Source organism: Acomys minous (genome assembly GCF_964271855.1).
Source record: "Acomys minous genome assembly, chromosome: 17".
Lineage (NCBI taxonomy): Eukaryota > Metazoa > Chordata > Mammalia > Rodentia > Muridae > Acomys > Acomys minous.
Genome location: NC_140500.1, coordinates 17,684,589 through 17,704,065, shown reverse-complemented (window position 1 = coordinate 17,704,065; position 19,477 = coordinate 17,684,589). Strand labels below are relative to the sequence as shown.

Below are 19,477 nucleotides of genomic sequence, written 5' to 3'. Positions count from 1 at the left end.
TTCACATACGAGTAGACATCAGCCCTTTATAATAGTGTGTGTGTGTGTTTACAATGGAGTTTCAAAGATCAATCTTTAAACAACCTTCTTATTGTTAGACATAAAATATTTAAAAATATCTATCTGGAATACACAGATTTTCTTTTTCTCTTTCTTTTTTTCACATATACACACTTCCACAGAATTACTTTAAAATTTTTTATGTGTATGCCATGTGCATGCAGGAGCCAACAGAGGTCAGAGGGCACCAGATTCCCTGGAACTGGAGTTACAGATGGTTGTGAGCTGCCTTGTGGGAGCTGGGACTTGACCCTGGGTCCTCTGCATGAGCAGGAAGCACTCTTCCCCTCTAAGCCATCGCTCCAGCAGCTACACAGAAATTCTTACGTAGTAATGTTAGAATTGTGGTGGAAAGTTGCACCTTAGTGTGTTATGAATGAATTCCTCTAGGCAGAATCAGTATGGACATTGCCTTATGAAAATAATTGAAATGAATGCAGATAGGTCAACAGCTTTCACAAGAGTAATTACAATCAGCATAATCCCCTTTCGGGAGGGGCAGATAGAGATAGCTCTGTTAAACGCATGTGCACTGGCAATTGTTTACAGGTAACTGCACACAGACCAGTGCCATTATTGGGTGCGGCTGGCGCGGTCGTAGCTGGCGCCTTACAGTGTGTTCCTTTCAGTGAAAACAATCTTGAGTTACTTCTCCAACTGTAAAACAAATGGGCTATGTGGGAGCAAATTCCCCAAAAGTAAAACTATTTTCTGACCTCTGAGTTAAATAGTTGTTACTCTCTCCACCCAGCAGGTCAACATTGTTGGTAGCAACTTTAATCAGGTCAGTATTCCATGTAGCCATGTGAAGTATGGGAGGGCCAGGCATATATATAAACCCAACAAGGCAAAGAATCTCCAAATTCCTGAATATTGGAAATAGGAAAGCAAGAAAAGCACAACTTTACTGCCAAAAGAGCAAGTATTCCCACATCAACTTCTGTGGGGGTACAGGGAGGTTGTTAGTAGAAACCAGGGCTTGAGCTCTGTTAGCCAAGGCCTTGAGCTGACCCCATGTAGGAATGGGATTATCACATGTGGCTGCTGCAACTGGAGTATATTTAACTGAGCAAATGATGCAGCCAGTGCATGATCTGCAAACCATTCCAGTGAGCAGGAGGAAGCCATGTTAGCTGTGGAGTGCCATGGACCGGCTCAGTTGGGGATAGTCCTTGGGGTCAGGAAGTCTTGAAGAATTGGTGGACAAAGATAAGGCGGCGGTGACAAACAGAGACAAAACTCAAAATTGAGTCTGTGTCTGAGTGTATTTTGTGGCCAAGCAGTCTAAGTTTTTAAACATACATTTCAAAAGCGGGGGTGGGAGGGTGGGGGAGAGGGGGTTAGCGGTTACATTTTCCCACAGAGCAGATTCAAGGAAGTCAGTGAGCGGTCAAGCATACACACTACAGGTACAGAATGCAAAGTTATTTTGTTGTCAGATTTTGAACTACAACTTTAAATGAAATTACAGGGTACAGAACACATAGCAAAGACGTCATCACTTCTAAGCTACTGGCTTGGTATCAATATGCATGTGCTCCCTTCATCCAGGGTCAGTGTTCTCTGATCTCCGTGAGTATGAGGCTGGTCTAGACTACAAGGCAAGTTCCAAGACAGCCATGGTTACACACAGAGAAATCTGATATCGAAAAAAGATTTGGAAAAAGAAAGATTAGGGAGGTTGACTTGTGTGGAGACGTAAGATTCCAGTCATTACAATATCATACAAAATGCTCTGTCTTCCTGCATTTTAAGAAGTAGACTTTCAGAGCAGGTCAAGTGTCATGGGAAAATTGAGGGAAACGTACTGAGACACTGCATTAGTTGTCCTTCCATTCCACATTTCCCTATGGTCACCTCCTACAGTGGGCAGCACACGTGCACATTCCGTATGGTCACCATCCTACAGTGGGCAGCACACGTGCCCATTCCCTATGGTCACATCCTACAGTGGGCAGCACACGTGCCCATTCCCTATGGTCACCATCCTACAGTGGGCAGCACACGTGCCCATTCCCTATGGTCCCCATCCTACAGTGGGCAGCACACGTGCCCACTCCCTATGGTCCCCATCCTACAGTGGGCAGCACACGTGCCCACTCCCTATGGTCCCCATCCTACAGTGGGCAGCACACGTGCCCATTCCCTATGGTCACCATCCTACAGTGGGCAGCACACGTGGCCATTCCCTATGGTCCCCATCCTACAGTGGGCAGCACACGTGCCCATTCCCTATGGTCACCATCCTACAGTGGGCAGCACACATGCCCATTCCCTATGGTCCCCATCCTACAGTGGGCAGCACACGTGCCCATTCCCTATGGTCACCATCCTACAGTGGGCAGCACACGTGCCCATTCCCTATGGTCCCCATCCTACAGTGGGCAGCACACGTGCCCACTCCCTATGGTCACCATCCTACAGTGGGCAGCACACGTGCCCATTCCCTATGGTCACCATCCTACAGTGGGCAGCACACGTGCCCATTCCCTATGGTCCCCATCCTACAGTGGGCAGCACACGTGCCCACTCCCTATGGTCCCCATCCTACAGTGGGCAGTACACGTGCCCATTCCCTATGGTCACCATCCTACAGTGGGCAGCACACGTGCCCATTCCCTATGGTCCCCATCCTACAGTGGGCAGCACACGTGCCCACTCCCTATGGTCCCCATCCTACAGTGGGCAGCACACGTGCCCATTCCCTATGGTCAACATCCTACAGTGGGCGGCACACGTGCCCATTCCCTATGGTCCCCATCCTACAGTGGGCGGCACACGTGCCCATTCCCTATGGTCCTCATCCTACAGTGGGCGGCACACGTGCCCATTCCCTATGGTCCTCATCCTACAGTGGGCGGCACACGTGCCCATTCCCTATGGTCACCATCCTACAGTGGGCAGCACACGTGCCCATTCCCTATGGTCCCCATCCTACAGTGGGCAGCACACATGCCCATTCCCTATGGTCACCATCCTACAGTGGGCAGCACACATGCCCATTCCCTATGGTCACCATCCTACAGTGGGCGGCACACGTGCCCATTCCCTATGGTCCCCATCCTACAGTGGGCGGCACACGTGCCCATTCCCTATGGTCCCCATCCTACAGTGGGCAGCACACGTGCCCATTCCCTATGGTCACCATCCTACAGTGGGCAGCACACGTGCCCATTCCCTATGGTCCCCATCCTACAGTGGGCGGCACACGTGCCCATTCCCTATGGTCCTCATCCTACAGTGGGCGGCACACGTGCCCATTCCCTATGGTCCCCATCCTACAGTGGGCAGCACACGTGCCCATTCCCTATGGTCCCCATCCTACAGTGGGCAGCACACGTGCCCATTTCCTATGGTCACCATCCTACAGTGGGCAGCACACATGCCCATTCCCTATGGTCCCCATCCTACAGTGGGCGGCACACGTGCCCATTCCCTATGGTCCCCATCCTACAGTGGGCAGCACACGTGCCCATTCCCTATGGTCCCCATCCTACAGTGGGCAGCACACGTGCCCACTCCCTATGGTCACCATCCTGCAGTGGGCGGCACACGTGCCCATTCCCTATGGTCCCCATCCTACAGTGGGCGGCACACGTGCCCATTCCCTATGGTCCCCATCCTACAGTGGACGGCACACGTGCCCATTCCCTATGGTCCCCATCCTACAGTGGACAGCACACGTGCCCATTCCCTATGGTCCCCATCCTACAGTGGGCAGCACACGTGCCCATTCCCTATGGTCCCCATCCTACAGTGGGCAGCACACGTGCCCATTCCCTATGATCACATCCTACAGTGGGCAGCACACGTGCCCATTCCCTATGGTCCCCATCCTACAGTAGGCAGCACACGTGCCCATTCCCTATGGTCCCCATCCTACAGTGGACGGCACACGTGCCCATTCCCTATGGTCACATCCTACAGTGGGCAGCACACGTGCCCATTCCCTATGGTCCCCATCCTACAGTGGGCAGCACACATGCCCATTCCCTATGGTCACATCCTACAGTGGGCAGCACACGTGCCCATTCCCTATGGTCCCCATCCTACAGTGGGCAGCACACATGCCCATTCCCTATGGTCACATCCTACAGTGGGCAGCACACGTGCCCACTCCCTATGGTCACCATCCTACAGTGGGCAGCACACGTGCCCATTCCCTATGGTCCCCATCCTACAGTGGGCAGCACACGTGCCCATTCCCTATGGTCCCCATCCTACAGTGGGCAGCACACATGCCCATTCCCTATGGTCCCCATCCTACAGTGGGCAGCACATGTGCCCATTCCCTATGGTCACCATCCTACAGTGGGCAGCACATGTGCCCATTCCCTATGGTCCCCATCCTACAGTGGGCAGCACACGTTCCCATTCCCTATGGTCCCCATCCTACAGTGGGCAGCACACGTGCCCATTCCCTATGGTCTCCATCCTACAGTGGGCAGCACACGTGCCTGTTCCCTATGGTCCCCATCCTACAGTGGACAGCACACATGCCCATTCCCTATGGTCACATCCTACAGTGGGCAGCACACGTGCCCATTCCCTATGGTCCCCATCCTACAGTGGGCAGCACACATGCCCATTCCCTATGGTCACATCCTACAGTGGGCAGCACACATGCCCATTCCCTATGGTCCCTATCCTACAGTGGACAGCACACGTGCCCATTCCCTATGGTCCCCATCCTACAGTGGACAGCACACGTGCCCATTCCCTATGGTCCCCATCCTACAGTGGGCAGCACACATGCCCATTCCCTATGGTCACATCCTACAGTGGGCAGCACACATGCCCATTCCCTATGGTCCCCATCCTACAGTGGGCAGCACACGTGCCCATTCCCTATGGTCCCCATCCTACAGTGGGCAGCACATGTGCCCATTCCCTATGGTCCCCAACCCACAGTCAGCAGCGCACATGTCCATTGTAGAAATAAATATTGATGCTGCTATGAATCTGTGCCAGTCTTGCTCTTGACTATGTCCCTTCTGTGGGTCTGCACAAGTGAACGTGTGCTTGTGTCCACATTTACTTTGTCACACAGTATAGCCTTATTTCCTAAATGTCCCTGTGCTTCTAACAATATGTCTCCTCAACTCAGTCCAGAAGCCTGAATAGGTCTCAGCTTCCACTGGGGTCTCTGAATCCCAGAACTGCTGCAGGTCTGTGATAAGAAAGGACAAGAGGTCCTTGTCACTGCGCTAGGTTTCACTCTGTCCTTGTCCCTGCTCCAGGCTCCACTGTGGTGCAGAAGAAAGTCTAGTGCTTATCTCTGGCTCAGAGTTCTGGAGGTGGAGGAACAGGCCTCCATCTACAGAAGAGTAAAAAGCCCCTCAGATTCCAGTGAGGTTTGCTTGTGTTAAGTTTCATTTCTAAGTCAGAGAGCTTGGAAAGGGAAACGAAACACAAAGTAAACCAGTAAAGAACAGGAAAAGTCAGTCTCCAGTTGGCTCCAGTTTGCCACCTGGCTGTGCTCCAGCAGGATGTCAGAATGGCTCATTAAATAAATGGCTTCTAGTGACCTGGGGGGTGGATGAGGGAGGGGAGTTGTGGGCAGGAGGATTGAGGAGGAAGGAAGAGAGAGAGCGGGATAGGAATGGAGAGAGAGAGAGAACAGGAGGAGAAGGAGGAGGGAGGGAGATGGTGAGAGGGAGGAAGGGAGGAGAGAATGGAAGAGGAAAAAGGAGAGGCCAGAAGCAGGTAGGGAATTGGACTGGGAAGAAGGATCCGTCTTGATGTTGTCAGGTGGGCTTGTGGAAGAGCAGGTGTGCTACTGGCCAGATTAAAAGCGTTCAGGACCTTTACTTTTAGCTGCCAGGCTTTTGTCTCAGTCAAGAGAGTGAGGAAGAAACTGCCATCTTGGAAGTTGGCCATCTTATTACTTAGGTGTGGCTCCTCTTCCTATCTGCCTGTCTACTAGAGTTATGTCTAACTCCTACTCCCTCAGTACCACTCCTGAAGTTTTGTTTTGTGTTTAAAGGCCAGTATACTAGATGTTTAATGGTCCAATAAGAATTTTCTTTGCTTTCAAGTCTTTAATATTTTCATTTAAATTTTTTCTGTGAATAAGAGTTCTGCCTGCCTGTATGTCTATGCACCACATAAGTATATGAGAGGCCAAAAGATGTGCATGAACCGACATTTGTGTTCCGAGAATTGCACCCTGCTCTGCAGCATAAACAAGTGCTCTCAAGCAATGAGCCACCTCTCTGGCCCAGGTTGCAGTCAACATACAGATGTGATATCACTGTTATGGCGCTGGACTTTGCTGTTGTTCCCTGATGAAGGTGGCAGTGGACACTATCTTCCTGTCCCCACACCACTGACAAAAACATTTTCATATATGAACGTGTTATATGGCACAGCTTGAATCTGGTCCAGAGTCAAGGCCACTCAATTTGCTCCAGAATAAACAATCCCTTATTCCCTTGAGAGGTGAGAAGTGTGTTCATAAGCACTGACTATGGGCACTGTGGGCCTCCAGCTCTCTCTCTTCTAACTGTGTCTCCTAGAGATTCTGTCTCTGGGCTCCTTAGCACAGAGAATCCTCTGATGTCACCCTCGGTGTCTCTTTCTTAAGTGATGCCCTCAAAACTAGAGCTGGAGCAACATGGGGCGCAGCTGCCCAGAAGCTCACTGTCTGGTGAGTGGTGTTCAGGGCAGGAAACTGTTGGTAATCACATTGCCTTTGTGTTGTTGTCTTTTCTTCCCAAGTTGACCCCTGCAGGGCATTAAGCTGGCATCTTCTTCCACCCTCCAGCACCTGGGGTTGCTCTAAGTTAAACACTCTTGGTCTATAGCATTTAGCAGTTGTATGTATTGCAGTCACTGAATTTCATGTGACTGTACTCTCCTGTCTTGGGAATGTGTTTCAGCTTGAACCAGATGAGTTACTGTGCTTAGGCAAGTGAGTAAGCACACTGGTAGGTGGGGCAGAGAGGAGGCTTTTCAAACTGGAACCGACTATGAAATGCACAAAGATCTTTCTTCCTCTCTCAGCTTTCAAATTTGAATCTCCTTGTAGCTTAAATTCAGCTGCTCAGCTCTGAAATGAGTCCTGCAGAGTCTTCAGTGGGCATGCTCCCTACCAAAGATGGCCTGTGGGAGGGAGAAATGGGTAAGTATTGAATCAAATGCGAACCAAACTACAAGAGCAGAGAGGAGCTTCACTAGGGAAGGGAGGCAGAGGAGCTGACCCAGCCTGTGAGCCTGTGACAGTGGATCTCTGTGGAAGGGGAGAGTGCAGACAGGACTAGCTGTGAGGTAGTTACATTAGCTCTTCTATTGGCGCTTATAATACTCAAATAGTTCCCAAACAAGAGCACGAACAGTGGAGCCTTGGGAGACCCAGAGGCACAGACACAGCTTGCTGTTGTTTGGGTTGTGGCCTGACAGAAGTTGCCTGGGGAGCTGGGCTTGTGTTTTGGATCCACTGCAATTAATAAGCATTGTAGAGAGTGGTGTGCGGTGGGAGGCTGAGCCCACCCAGGACCAAACCCTCTGCCTTTTGAGCTCATGGTAAATTATAGGAAAAGATTATAATGAGGGTTTCTACTTCAATCTTCAGAAAGGAAAAAAAACTGTGTTTTGAAAATATGTATGCTTCATTATATTTCATTCTTTCATGTTCCTTTTTCTTTTTCCCTCTTCCATTATCTTATTTTTTTTTCTCATCTAGGGAAAGACTATTGGATTTTGAGAAAACAAAATTTATAATTACCAATGAGAAAACAAAATTGAAATTTACCAAAGTACAAAATTCATGACAAATGTTAATGTTTATAACTTACACTGAGTATTCTCTAAATGAAATTACTATTATGATTATTACTGTTATTAATATCTATGAAGATGATGGAGATAATGATGATGATGATCCCTAGCTGGCCTGGAACTCTTGCTCCCTCTGCTGCAGCTGGGTTGATTTTTGAAATGAAATACTTAAAATGCTCATGCAGTGGGAACGTTGCCTCTGGCGAGTGTGGAGCTCATGTCTACAGTGCAGCTCTTGTGTCACTGGGGGCATTTCACAACTTTACCATTTTGAAACCATAACTAATTCTGTCATTGAAGCAGTTTTTTAATTTTTCTTTTCTTTTTTAAAATAAACTTTAAATGCCAGCAAGTTTTCATTTCTTTCTCTTTTTTTGAGATAGAACATTTTCAATGTTGCTTTCTAATAAGAATATGAAAGATTTGTTTAAAACTGTGCTTTTGGAGGCATTTGAATTTAGAAAGACATATATGTGTATACAGCGTGAGAAATATGGATGACAAAAATTACCATTTATGTATCAAAATGAAAAAGTATCAGAAATTGTACATGTGTAAATACAGAGGATTATTGCTAAATCTTACTCGTAATACCGTATAAGAAATGTCTGGTGTGAAATCTTGTTGGAACCCCGGCTGGTAGATGCTTGAAGTCTCTTCTAGAAGACATATCAGGTACTGGTCATTAACACATCTCAAACTCTCTACTTTGGCTGTTTTTTCTTTTTCTTTCTTCTTTTGTATAGATTTTACATTTAACCCACACTTTCACTGTTTTATTGTGGTGAATGCATTAAAACACCCCCAGCAATGGGGCCATAGAAATTATAAAATCAAAATCCTGCCAGCACTTAGGTCTTTGCCAGTACAGAATTAACAATTGAAAATACACAGACACACTTGTGTATGCTGGGCATGGTGTCACAAGACTTTAATCCCAGAACTTGGGAGACAGAGGCTAACAGTTCTGTGTGAGCTTGAGGCTAACTTGGTTCATGAAGCATGTTCCAGGACAGCCAAGGTGGTTATACAAAGAGACCTTGTTGGGGAAAGGAAGAAAGAAATAATACAAAGACAGTCTTTAATGCAATGTGAAGAAAGGTCACCCCAACAAATACACCAAAATCAAATGTTGACAATTCTATATGGAGCCAAAATCCAAAGGATATTACATAATGCTTAAAATCCTCTAAACCTACCCATTGGGTTCCTTTTTAGTTTAAGCACAGGTTCCCCATTTTCTTGGGGATGTACAAAAATGAGCAAATATAGTGGTTAAAGTCAGTGGGAGCTTTTCCAAAAGTATAGTTTAGATCCAGTTTGATGTAAGTTTAATTCATTTGGTGTAAGTGTCTTGGAGTTTTGAAAATGTAGAGTAATAATAATTCCTCTATCACAATGAAGTAGAGGCCTATATCTCTACCCAAATTTCTCTGAGGCAAACTTTTCCCAGACTTTCCCTTACTCTTCCCAAAGCATAGCCACCCATGACCTGACATTTGCTCTACCAGAAGCTGTTCACATGGATTCCTGCAGTCTCAGAGTCACAGAGCACCATTGATCTAAGAGCAGTTAAGGATTTGGTAACATGAAAGCAGCTCAAAATACAACATCTGCTTTTATTTTGCAGAATGTTAAAAAAAAAAAAGCAAACCGAGAACTTCTGGTTTAGTTTAGCTCAAGCAGAAACAAGTTCGTGACAGTTGGAGCTATTAAGAGCAAACAAACAAACACAGCTATGACTCTGAACTTCAGGACAGCTGGTTTTATGGCTCACAGCCCTAGAGCTTGCTGAGGATCCAAGCCTGAGGAACACTTGGATACAGTAATAGTGATGGTCCAGTTTGTTCCTTTTTAATGTCCAGCACCAATGCTCACTAATTCTGGCTGATATTGTCAATGTTTTAGGGTATTTGTCTTGTGGCAAGAGGTGAATTAAATCTTTGAAAATTGTTTTATTGGAATCTCCAAAGTTACTGTTAATACTTATTTGATGAAAACACAGGTTTTCATCTGTGTGAATGTGTGGGTAGCAGGGCCAGGGCATATTGTAAGTGCATTCGCAGCTTAACAAACTGACGATCTATTTTCAGCTGTCTTTCCTCCACATCTGGTAACACTAAGCTTATTTAATGCAGTCTCTGATAGCTAGGGTATATTCAGGTATTTGGCCCGTTGTTGTTGTTGTTGTTGTTTTTCTTCTTCTTCTTCTTCTTCTTTGTGTTCTTCTTGTTTTTTCTTGTTCTTGTTTTTTTCTTGTTCTTGTTTTTTCTTGTTCTTGTTTTTCTTGTTGTTGTTGTTGTTGTGGTGGTTCTCCTCGTCCTCCTCCTCCTCCTTCATTGAGCTCCCCGAAATCTCAGGGTGTTCTAGATACAACTTCTAATTGATCTATGTTTTGCAAAATTGGTTTTCACACCCTCTTTGAGGAACTCAGAAAAGAGGCTGGCTTTGTTTTTGTTTTCTTAAATTCGGCCAAAGTCGAAATGTTTCTTTTCCTTTTTTCTAATGCGGATAAGGAGTTTGGTATTATACCTGAGAGACTTTGATTCAAGACAAGTTCAGAGAGGCTTTTTTCATCTTTTTCTCAGATAGGTTTATAGTCCTTGCCTTCATGTTTGGGTCTCCTTTTATAGGAGAGTGGAGATGTGAGCTTTCAGCATACGGATAGAGAGATTGTTTCATGTTCTGTGCTGGGAAGATAGGTGGAAAGTGCATCAGGAAGAATCAGGATGAGACACATGCAGTGTGCACAGGGCAGCCAGGGCAGGCCCAGATGTTTGATGTGTTCCTTGAGGTGTTTTATTATTTTAAAACTACCTAGTGCTGGAGAGATAGCATGTAGTTAAAAGCACTGTCTGCTCTTGCTGAGGACATAGGGTCAGTTCATGGCACCCTCATGGCTCCTCACAACTGTCTGTAACTCAAGTTCCAAGGGATTCAACACCCCCTCTGGCATCCTCAGACATCAGGCATGCACACAAACATATATGAGGTAAATCACCTACCTATACACATTAAATAAAAATATATTTAAAAAGAATGAAATCACCTTGCTGATTTCTTGGAAATGTCGAATATCCATTAATGTGTTTGGAAGAGTTTCTTAAATTCTTAACTTGTTAAGAGAAGTTATTATTGTAGACAAATTAATTTTTTTACATAGTTTTGGTAAACCTGTTAAAATGCTCCCTATATTTCATGTGTAATGTCAATGTGTTCTATTTCATTTATGCATTTTAATATTTAATTACCTTACTAGGTTCTTTGAGACTACTATTTATGTAGTCCAGGTTGATGTGTCAAGGGTTTCCAGTGCTCCTGACTCTCTAGCTTCCGCCTCCCTAGCACTGGAAACACAACAGTACCAACACGTGTGTCTCATTGGCTGCAGCAGGAGCGACACAGGTGGCTGTAGCTGCCCTGTGTGGGATCTGGAAGCCAAACTTGGGTCCTCTAGAAGAGCAGCCTTAACCTCCCAGCCATTTCTCAAGGGTCTGCTGATCCTGGAGCCTGCTCCCCAGCACATGTGCACAGTGTTTCCCTTAATCTGAATAAAGCTATCCTTATAGATTAAATCCATGGGTAGTTCTTTGCTGTTTATATTTCAACCTGATCTTTATTCTTTCTGTTTGTTTCTCTTTCACTGGCCCTGAGTTCTATAACTGGAAGACTCCATGACAACAATTCTTTTTCCTGCCCTCTAGTCTTTTGTGAACCACAGGCACCATTTACAGACCAGGGCCTTCTGTGCCAGGGTGTGTGGTGACAGAGTACAAACCTAATGTATGGATGATTCTGATATCTTCATCTTAAAAGGGGTTTTTAGATTGATGTTCTCATATTTGCATTTTCAGGTAAAGAGTTCCAAGGCAAATGTCTCAGAATCGCCTTCCCTGAGTCTCCTGTTAAGCTTTACTGCTGCTTTGTGGTGATCGCGGTCCTCTCTGTAGCTGTGGTTGCACTTTCTGTTGCTTTGTCAGGTAAGTGACTTATTCTCCAAATTCTGAAGCATTCTGTCCACATTTACTTTGTCAGTAAATACTTACTGACCATGTGAACCAGTCACTGTGGGAAGGGCTCTAGAGAAAACGCACTGGAAATTGCTGTTCTCTGGGAACTTAGGCTGCAGCAGGAAGATGCAATGAAGGAACAGCATAGGCTGTGGTGTGTACAGGAGGCCAGGCTCAGCATCCCTGGGAAGATGATGTCAGCACCATCTAGACAGAGATGCAGAAGACATTTGTCCACCTGGGAGAACTATTTAAGGCAGAGAACAAGGGAGCAATACCCAAAGGACAAACCTCAAGGGAGTGTGAGCACAGAGAGGAGTGATATGTTTAGGAAGATACAACCCCCTCTTTACCCATGATTTTATTTACCACATGCAACTGTATTTTGGAAGGATTAAATATAAGTTTCTGAAGTAATCAATTCATAGAATTTTACAAGCACACTTTACGGAATAGTGTAAGAAAATCTTACAGCTCCTTTTAGGTATGTGAACTGTCCTTTAGTGCCCATGTCTGCACCCTGTTCACTACCTTCCCCTGAGTCCTCACTGCTGTCTCAGCTATCAGACTGTCACAGTAGGTGTCCATGCAGAGTTCACGCTGCTCTAGCAACCCCTATGGTAGGAAATGACCATCATAAGCACAAAAGTGATGATATCATTGAAATGCATGTCAGGGAGCCCTATTGTTTTGAGCACCTGACAGGTAATAGGACTCAGACGCAAGGTGGGAGACCTTCAGAGAAAGGCCATTATGCTCAGAAGAGGATTCCTTCAGATCAGTTAGGCAAGCTACAATCAGACTACACCTCACAGCTGAGCTCAGGAGGTTTTTCCCAAAAGAGACAAGACATGCTCCTTATAATTCATTGTACTTTCTAAATTTTAGTAAGAAAGATTGAGCCGGTGCCAATGGAAACTATCTATGCTCTTTGCCCGAGGGATTGGATTGGATTTGGAAGCAAATGTTTTTATTTTTCTGAATACACAAGTAACTGGACATTCAGCCAGAACTACTGCAAAGCACTAGAGGCCCAACTAGCTCGAATTGACAACATGGAGGAGCTGGTAAGAAATGATCATGGGTTGGCTGGTTTGTTTCTCCTGTTGAATATGTATTGCATTGAGATAGGGAGGTGAAAGATGAAGCATGAGGAAGGATCCACCCCAAGCAGATGGAGACATGGGGACATGTGAGTGTGTGCCGTTTGTCGATGGTAACACTTCTGACTGCAGCCCTGAGACTTTGAAGGAACATTCTCTCATGTAGTGCTCATAGCCAGTCTGGAAAGTCAGATATGCCATTATGCTGAGAGACCTAGTGGTCATGAGCATTTTCCTCTAAGCTGGCACATGTTGCTTTCTGAAGGGGACAATTGTTAGTAACTGGAAGAGGAGGCTTAGCCAGGAACTATCCCAGCCACAGAGAGATGTGTCATTAAACTTGGTACTTTAATTCAAAGGAGGCACTTTAGAATTACAGCTCCATTTCAGCTCCAAACTCTGTGAGCCTCACTTATGCCCTCCTGTTATCTCTAGAGGAAGCTGTGGAGTGGACACCCTCAAGGATCATCTGAAACAGAGGGACACATGTTTTCACTTTCTGTGTTTTATGACAGAATTTCCTAAGAAGATACAAGGGGACTTTTGGCTACTGGATCGGCCTGCACAGAGAGTCCTTAGAGGACCCTTGGACATGGACAGACAGCACTAAGTATAACAACTTGTAAGTTTGCAGACCACCTTTCCTTCTACGGTGTTGATGTGTAGTGATATATGTTAGCTGTGTCTATGACATACAAATGTCTGCAGCATGTGCAGACAACTCTATTAGGAAGGAAAATATAATAAACCCTTGGGTTGGAAGAATGCCTGGGAGGCAGGGTGTGAGCTTACATACAGGAATCAATCCACAGCAATCTCCACATCCCCCAAAATTTAAATCCTTTGGAGATTCTCCCATGTATTGGCCATCATTTTCAAAACCTTAACTTGGTGTGATTTCATTGAAAACCTTTAGCATGATGATGGCATCTGGGGAAGTCATTTTCTGCTCCTTCACCAACTGAGAACTTTATGTTGTTGACAAACTCCCTGTGTGGGATGTAGACAAAGCTCCAGATGAGCAGTGAGGGCCTGAAACCCTAGGAAGCCATTTCAGAACTGCAAGTTTTGACCCATCCATCCGCTATTTGCATGGCTGCTCCTGTTCACAGAAGCAGAGACTCTAAGGGCATTGGAAACCTCTCCTAAAGTCTTGTCATCAGAGAGCACCCAAGGCAGTTCCTGGGTTTGAACACAGCTGTTTTACTGAAATGGTAAATCACAGACCTAATCATGTCCATCATTAAAGCCCTTTCAGCAATTAAAAACGAAGTGGGTTCCCCCTATGGAAAACGCTTCAAAACAGAACTGAAAATCCCCCGCAGTGAGGCTGTCCACGGTAGCAGTCTATTTGAACATGACAACAAGCACCAGTTCAGTACTTTGTACACACATTACAGGGTTCATCATGGATGATGACAAAGGTGTGGTGTTCACATAGAACCCTGGGACATTAGGTGAATAACTAGTGCAGGACTCTGTCTTTCTTTGATTCCATTCATATTACCAATAAGCAGGTGAGATGGGTGAGATTTCATTGCAGGAGTGGATGCACTTCTGGGCTCTGCAGACTCACTGCTTCTGGTTTATTTTCAGGCTTCCCATCCGGGGAGTGGAAGAACACACCTACCTGAATGACAATGGAATCAGCAGTGCCAGGATCTATGCAGATCGGAGATGGATTTGTAGCAAACCCAACAGCTATACCCTCCAGTGCCAAAATCCTTTCTAGTCTTTGCCAAGAAATGCTTTAGCCTGTTACGTACAGTTGCTGCTTTCCTGTATCTTCTCACATTGTTATCATAAGGAACTGAGAATATTTCTTGACATCGCAAATGAAAACCATCTTGGAGAACTGCACATACAGGGGATTGAAAGAAAATATGTGAGTCTCAAATAGATGTTAGCAGTCATACCTTAAGCCTGAAGTACAGTCAATGTTAGTGAACTCCACTTATATGATATGGAGTTTTTGTACAGAGAAGTCCTTCTTTTGAATTTGTGAGATCACAAAAATGAGTTCCCCAAAATGCATGTGGACTTTACATAGTGACACACACACCTGTGATCCCAGCTACTTAAGAGTTGAGACAGGAGGGTCCAGATTCACGAGTGGGGACTGAAAACATGGGAATGCTTTAATAATGATAGTAAAGATAAGAATTTGTTTGTAGTAGCAGTGTGAAGGAGCAGCGAGAGGAACCCCTGGATGGATCAAACCTGCATGCCGCTGTATTCCATGCCCCCAACCCGCATTCAGCACTGATGTCCTCCCACTGCCACCACGCCCAAAAGACAGGCTGAGGGGGAGGCTAAAGAAGATAAAGCCAAACTGAAGGACGAGCCACAGAGAAGGTCTGCAAGGTCGTCTGCTAAACCTGCTCCTCCAAAGCCAGAGCCCACATCTAAGATGGCCGCTGCAAAGAAGGGAGAGAAGGTACCCAAGAGGAAAAAGGGGAAAGCTGATGCTGGTAAGGATGCAAATAATCCCACGGAAAATGGAGATGCCAAAACAGACCAGGCACAGAAAGCCGAAGGCGCTGGAGATGCCAAGTGACGTGTGAGCGTTTTTGATAACTGTGTACTTCTGGTGACTGTACAGTTTGAAATACTGTTTATATCAAGTTTTATAAAAGCAGTATTTTGCTTTACTTTTCAAAGCATTGAATAGAGATCTCGCTGCGTTTTATAGTGGCTTTCTGAATTTGGTAGTCTATACCAGAAAGGAGTTCTGTGTGTACTGTTAATGTTGGTCTGCCCATATCCTGCCTGAAATACCATGATAGTTTATGAAAAGTATCTTTAGCAAAGCTGGATACCATTAAAAAAAGAATTCACTTGTAGCAACCCATAATATGTGGAAAACTTCATATATTCTTTAAAAAATTCATACCAACATACAGAAGAATTAAAAAAGTATTTAAAAGTAAGATTTACTTTATACTCTGCAATTTAAAACATAGGAGACATTGTCGAAATATTTCTCTAGTTTTTAATGTTCCTATTTCCAATTTTACTGCTCTGAGTATAACTATAGTTATATAATTATACTGTTCTAAGTATAATACATTTTATAAACAAATTCCATTTTAATGTAATCATTTCATTGGATTTATCTCACATCAAGTGGGAGTTACTTAAACTTCTTAAGTGCTGAAAATACTTCATTTTCCACTAGTGTGCATATTTTTGGGTCCTAAAAACAAAGTACTTAAAATCTTTATATAATAGATACACTGTACTGATGAGTCCCCCGCGCCCCCAAAAAAGGAAATACCAGGCTACAAAGAATCTCTTGATCTTTTCATTCCTTCTTCTCCCTCTTGTTCTACACCAACTTGGTGTGTTAAGTATGGGGGAATGTGGTGTTCATGGTAAGCCTCCTGGTCTCTGAGAAGAAAGGGATGAGGAGATAGGGCAAGGGGAGGGGAAGGGGGGGAGAGGTGGGAGGCGAAGGGGAGATGGAGAATAAGAGGTTAGCTAGAGGGACTGGGATGAGAAGAGGAAGGAAAAGATGTGATTGTCATAAAAAGTAAGTAAACAAACAAAAAGACTACATTTTTGTCTACTTGATGTATGTTTATTGTTTGTGTATATGTGTATATGCGCATCACCTGTGCTGGCAGAGGTCAGAGGGCATCAGAAAACATCAGGTTCCTGGAACTGGAGTTACAGACTGATGTGAGTGGCCATGTGGGTGCTGGAAATGGAATCCAGGTCTTTTGCAAGAAGAACAAGTACTCCTAACTGCTGAGCTATCTCTCCAGCCTCATTCTCTGTTTTTCTTTCTTTGGCACAGATGAGCAAGTTTTGCAAAATTAGCAAGTACTCCCTGTAGTTTTTGTAAATGTTATTTTTTTTCTAAGCTCTTTCTACCTGACCTAAATCTGTGGTCCTCCTGAAGTAGCTGACTATGTCATCACAGCAGCCTTTCTACTTTGCATCATTAAAGAGGAAGAGCTTTTTAAAATGTGCATTGATGTTTTGCCTGCATGTATGTCTGTGTGAGGGTGCTACATCCTCTGAAACCGCTCCCGTGTAGGTTTTGGGAATTGAACCCAGGTCCAATTCTCTTAACCACAAGTGCATTTTGAGTGAGTAATGTCCTTATTTTAAAGCTATGCTTTATTATTTACTAGATGAATGAAAGCATATTTTATTCTGAAAATTGACTTTCTCAGTTCCCCTCTCCACGTCATTTAGTCCCAATAAAAATTTTGTTTCAATCCATTTTCTTCCTGCATTCTAAGAGGAAGGTAGAATATATCCGCATGGATGATTCAGAAAGATAAATATTTGTGTCATTACATGTGTAAAGATAACTCACAAAAGAAACTTTATAGGGTTATAACATTAGCTGATCCAACAATCTTGTACACAGTAGACTTGAAAAAAACAGGTCTATTAATGCCATCCTGCCACAGACCATCTCAGTTGGGTATAGGTCCTTTGGAATGGGAGTTCTTCGAAGGATTGGTGGACAAAGATAGTTGCTGTGAGGCTTTTTGCATTAACTGTCTGGGAGATCTTGTATCTGGATCTTCTTTTAGAGTTTTGAACAAATGATGCAATTGTCCAGTAGTAATTTTTAAATAGGATCCAATCCAAATTTATATTTCCCCCAAAGTTTTGAAAATCATTAAGCATTTTTAATTTATCAATACTAAGTTGTAACTTTTGTGACATAATAAAGTTGTCATAGGTAGTTTTTCCCAAGTAACTGATTGGCCTATTATGTTGTATTTTGTCAGGGGCAATAACTAATCCATATTGACTTAAAGAATCAATCATATCTTTAAGAATGAAATTAGTTATTTCTTTTGTCTTTTCTGCTATAAGAATATCATCCATATAATGCCGAAAAAAAAAGCCTTCCCATATTTACTTCTAACAGATTTTAATGCTTGGTTCACAAATTTCTGACAAAGAGTGGGACTATTTTTCATTCTCTGAGGCAAGACTTGCCACTGACATCTTTGATAAGGTCTCTGAAAGTTAACTGAAGGTATGCTAAATGCAAATTTATGAGACTCGTCAGGATGTAATTTAATAGTGAACAAACTATCTTTTAGATCTATAACAATAATATATAGCTATGCCTTCAGGAATAGCTACAGGAGAAGGGAGGCTTGTTTTTCTTATTGGAGGTCTGCTTTTCCTCGGTGCAGTCACGATGGATGTGACCCTGATGACCACAAGAAAAGCATGACATTTTTTTGTTGTTACCCCCTTTTAAGTTCTGAAGGCATCAGGATCGTTCCCATTCAAAGCTACAGCGTAGGCCATACCCTGGACCTACCATTGGCTGAGGTATTTATACATACTTTAGTGTCATCTTGTACAGTCCCTGTTTTTCTAGTCTTTTTAGTTTAGAGAGTACTGACATTTTCCCATGCAAGTTGTTTTAATAACATGTCTGAAACTTCAGAGGGAAGAAGAATCCTGTTTAGTGTCTTTTCTAGTAACAACAACAACAACAACAACAAAAATCATAAAATTCTGCCAAACTCCTTTTTGAGGTCTTAACGCCTCTGCTTTCTAACATATGCCAGTACTGCCAGGAACATACCCCTGTTTTTGGACTGTGAATGCCCCATGATTCTTACATACTCACCTGCTTTGCTCAGCCTTTGCTTTTGCTGAGGAGCCTGCAGCGCTCTTTGTCGAAGTCCTTATCTTTGCCCGAAAAAGTATATAAGAAAAAGGAGAGAAATTTTACCTTTTTTTGAGTCTCATGAGTTGGGTGCCACCTGCCACGGAGCGTCTCAGTCAGGTATAGGTCCTTGGGAACAAGAGTTCACGAAGAATCAGTGGACAAAGATGGGGCAAAATGACCAACAGACTAACTCAGGAGAAAGTTCAAGTCTGAGTGTATTTTGCAAGCTTCTTGCATTATGGAAGCTTACCAGTAGCCTGGTTTGACCAACATTTTCTGTTCAATTCCAGATTGGTTTATTTATGTTCTGAAACAATGTGGTCTCCTCAGCAAGAGGATCTTGGCAATATATTAATGGTGGAAAATCAGTCAAGAACAATGACACTAGGCTGTGTGGTTTGGGGGACATCTGGGGTATCCCTTCCAAGTACTTTATATGATATCTCATGTCTGGAACTGAGATACTGGTTTAATAACTCACGTGTTTTGGCACCAACATTGTCTTTCATGCATGATAACTTTGTTCAAATTAATTTTAAATTATATACCAATTTTAACTAGTTTACAAATTATTGAGTTTATATAAGTTTTTATCATCCATTCTTAGTTTTGGTTAATTCATTCTATACCTCTTCTTTCTCCCAACCCCTTACCATATCCTTGTTTACAACTAATATGTTTTCAGTTCACTTATGATATTTTTCATTTCGACATTTGCGCTTGGTCCTATTTTACAGTTCTTACATCTTCATTGGTATAATTCTTCCATGTATTGAATTCCTGTAGTTGTTCTCTGTGGTGTCCACGAGCATCTTTATGACAAGTTTTAAAAATTCTTTGTCAAGGAACTGAAGAGATGGCTCCATAGG

The 19,477-nt window shown here is 44.0% G+C and overlaps 2 protein-coding genes across 2 annotated transcripts in view; both read left to right on the top strand.

The window, feature by feature from the left end:
- Positions 1 to 15,224, top strand: part of LOC311587961 (C-type lectin domain family 2 member D2-like) — a 101,764-nt gene extending 86,540 nt beyond the window's left edge. Inside the window, exons 7-11 of the mRNA XM_084765295.1 lie at positions 7,102 to 7,183; positions 11,694 to 11,819; positions 12,738 to 12,916; positions 13,468 to 13,574; positions 14,549 to 15,224. Of these exons, the coding sequence (XP_084621421.1) occupies positions 7,102 to 7,183; positions 11,694 to 11,819; positions 12,738 to 12,916; positions 13,468 to 13,574; positions 14,549 to 14,684 (630 nt within the window). The 3' untranslated portion in view covers positions 14,685 to 15,224. The remainder of the gene's footprint in view (positions 1 to 7,101; positions 7,184 to 11,693; positions 11,820 to 12,737; positions 12,917 to 13,467; positions 13,575 to 14,548) is intronic.
- Positions 15,222 to 16,925, top strand: LOC311587960 (non-histone chromosomal protein HMG-17-like; the record flags this gene model as incomplete). Its single annotated transcript, XM_084765294.1, has 1 exon — positions 15,222 to 16,925. A coding segment is annotated over one exon (288 nt), but the record flags the coding sequence as incomplete, so codon positions are not given.
- Positions 16,926 to 19,477: the final 2,552 nt, after the last annotated feature.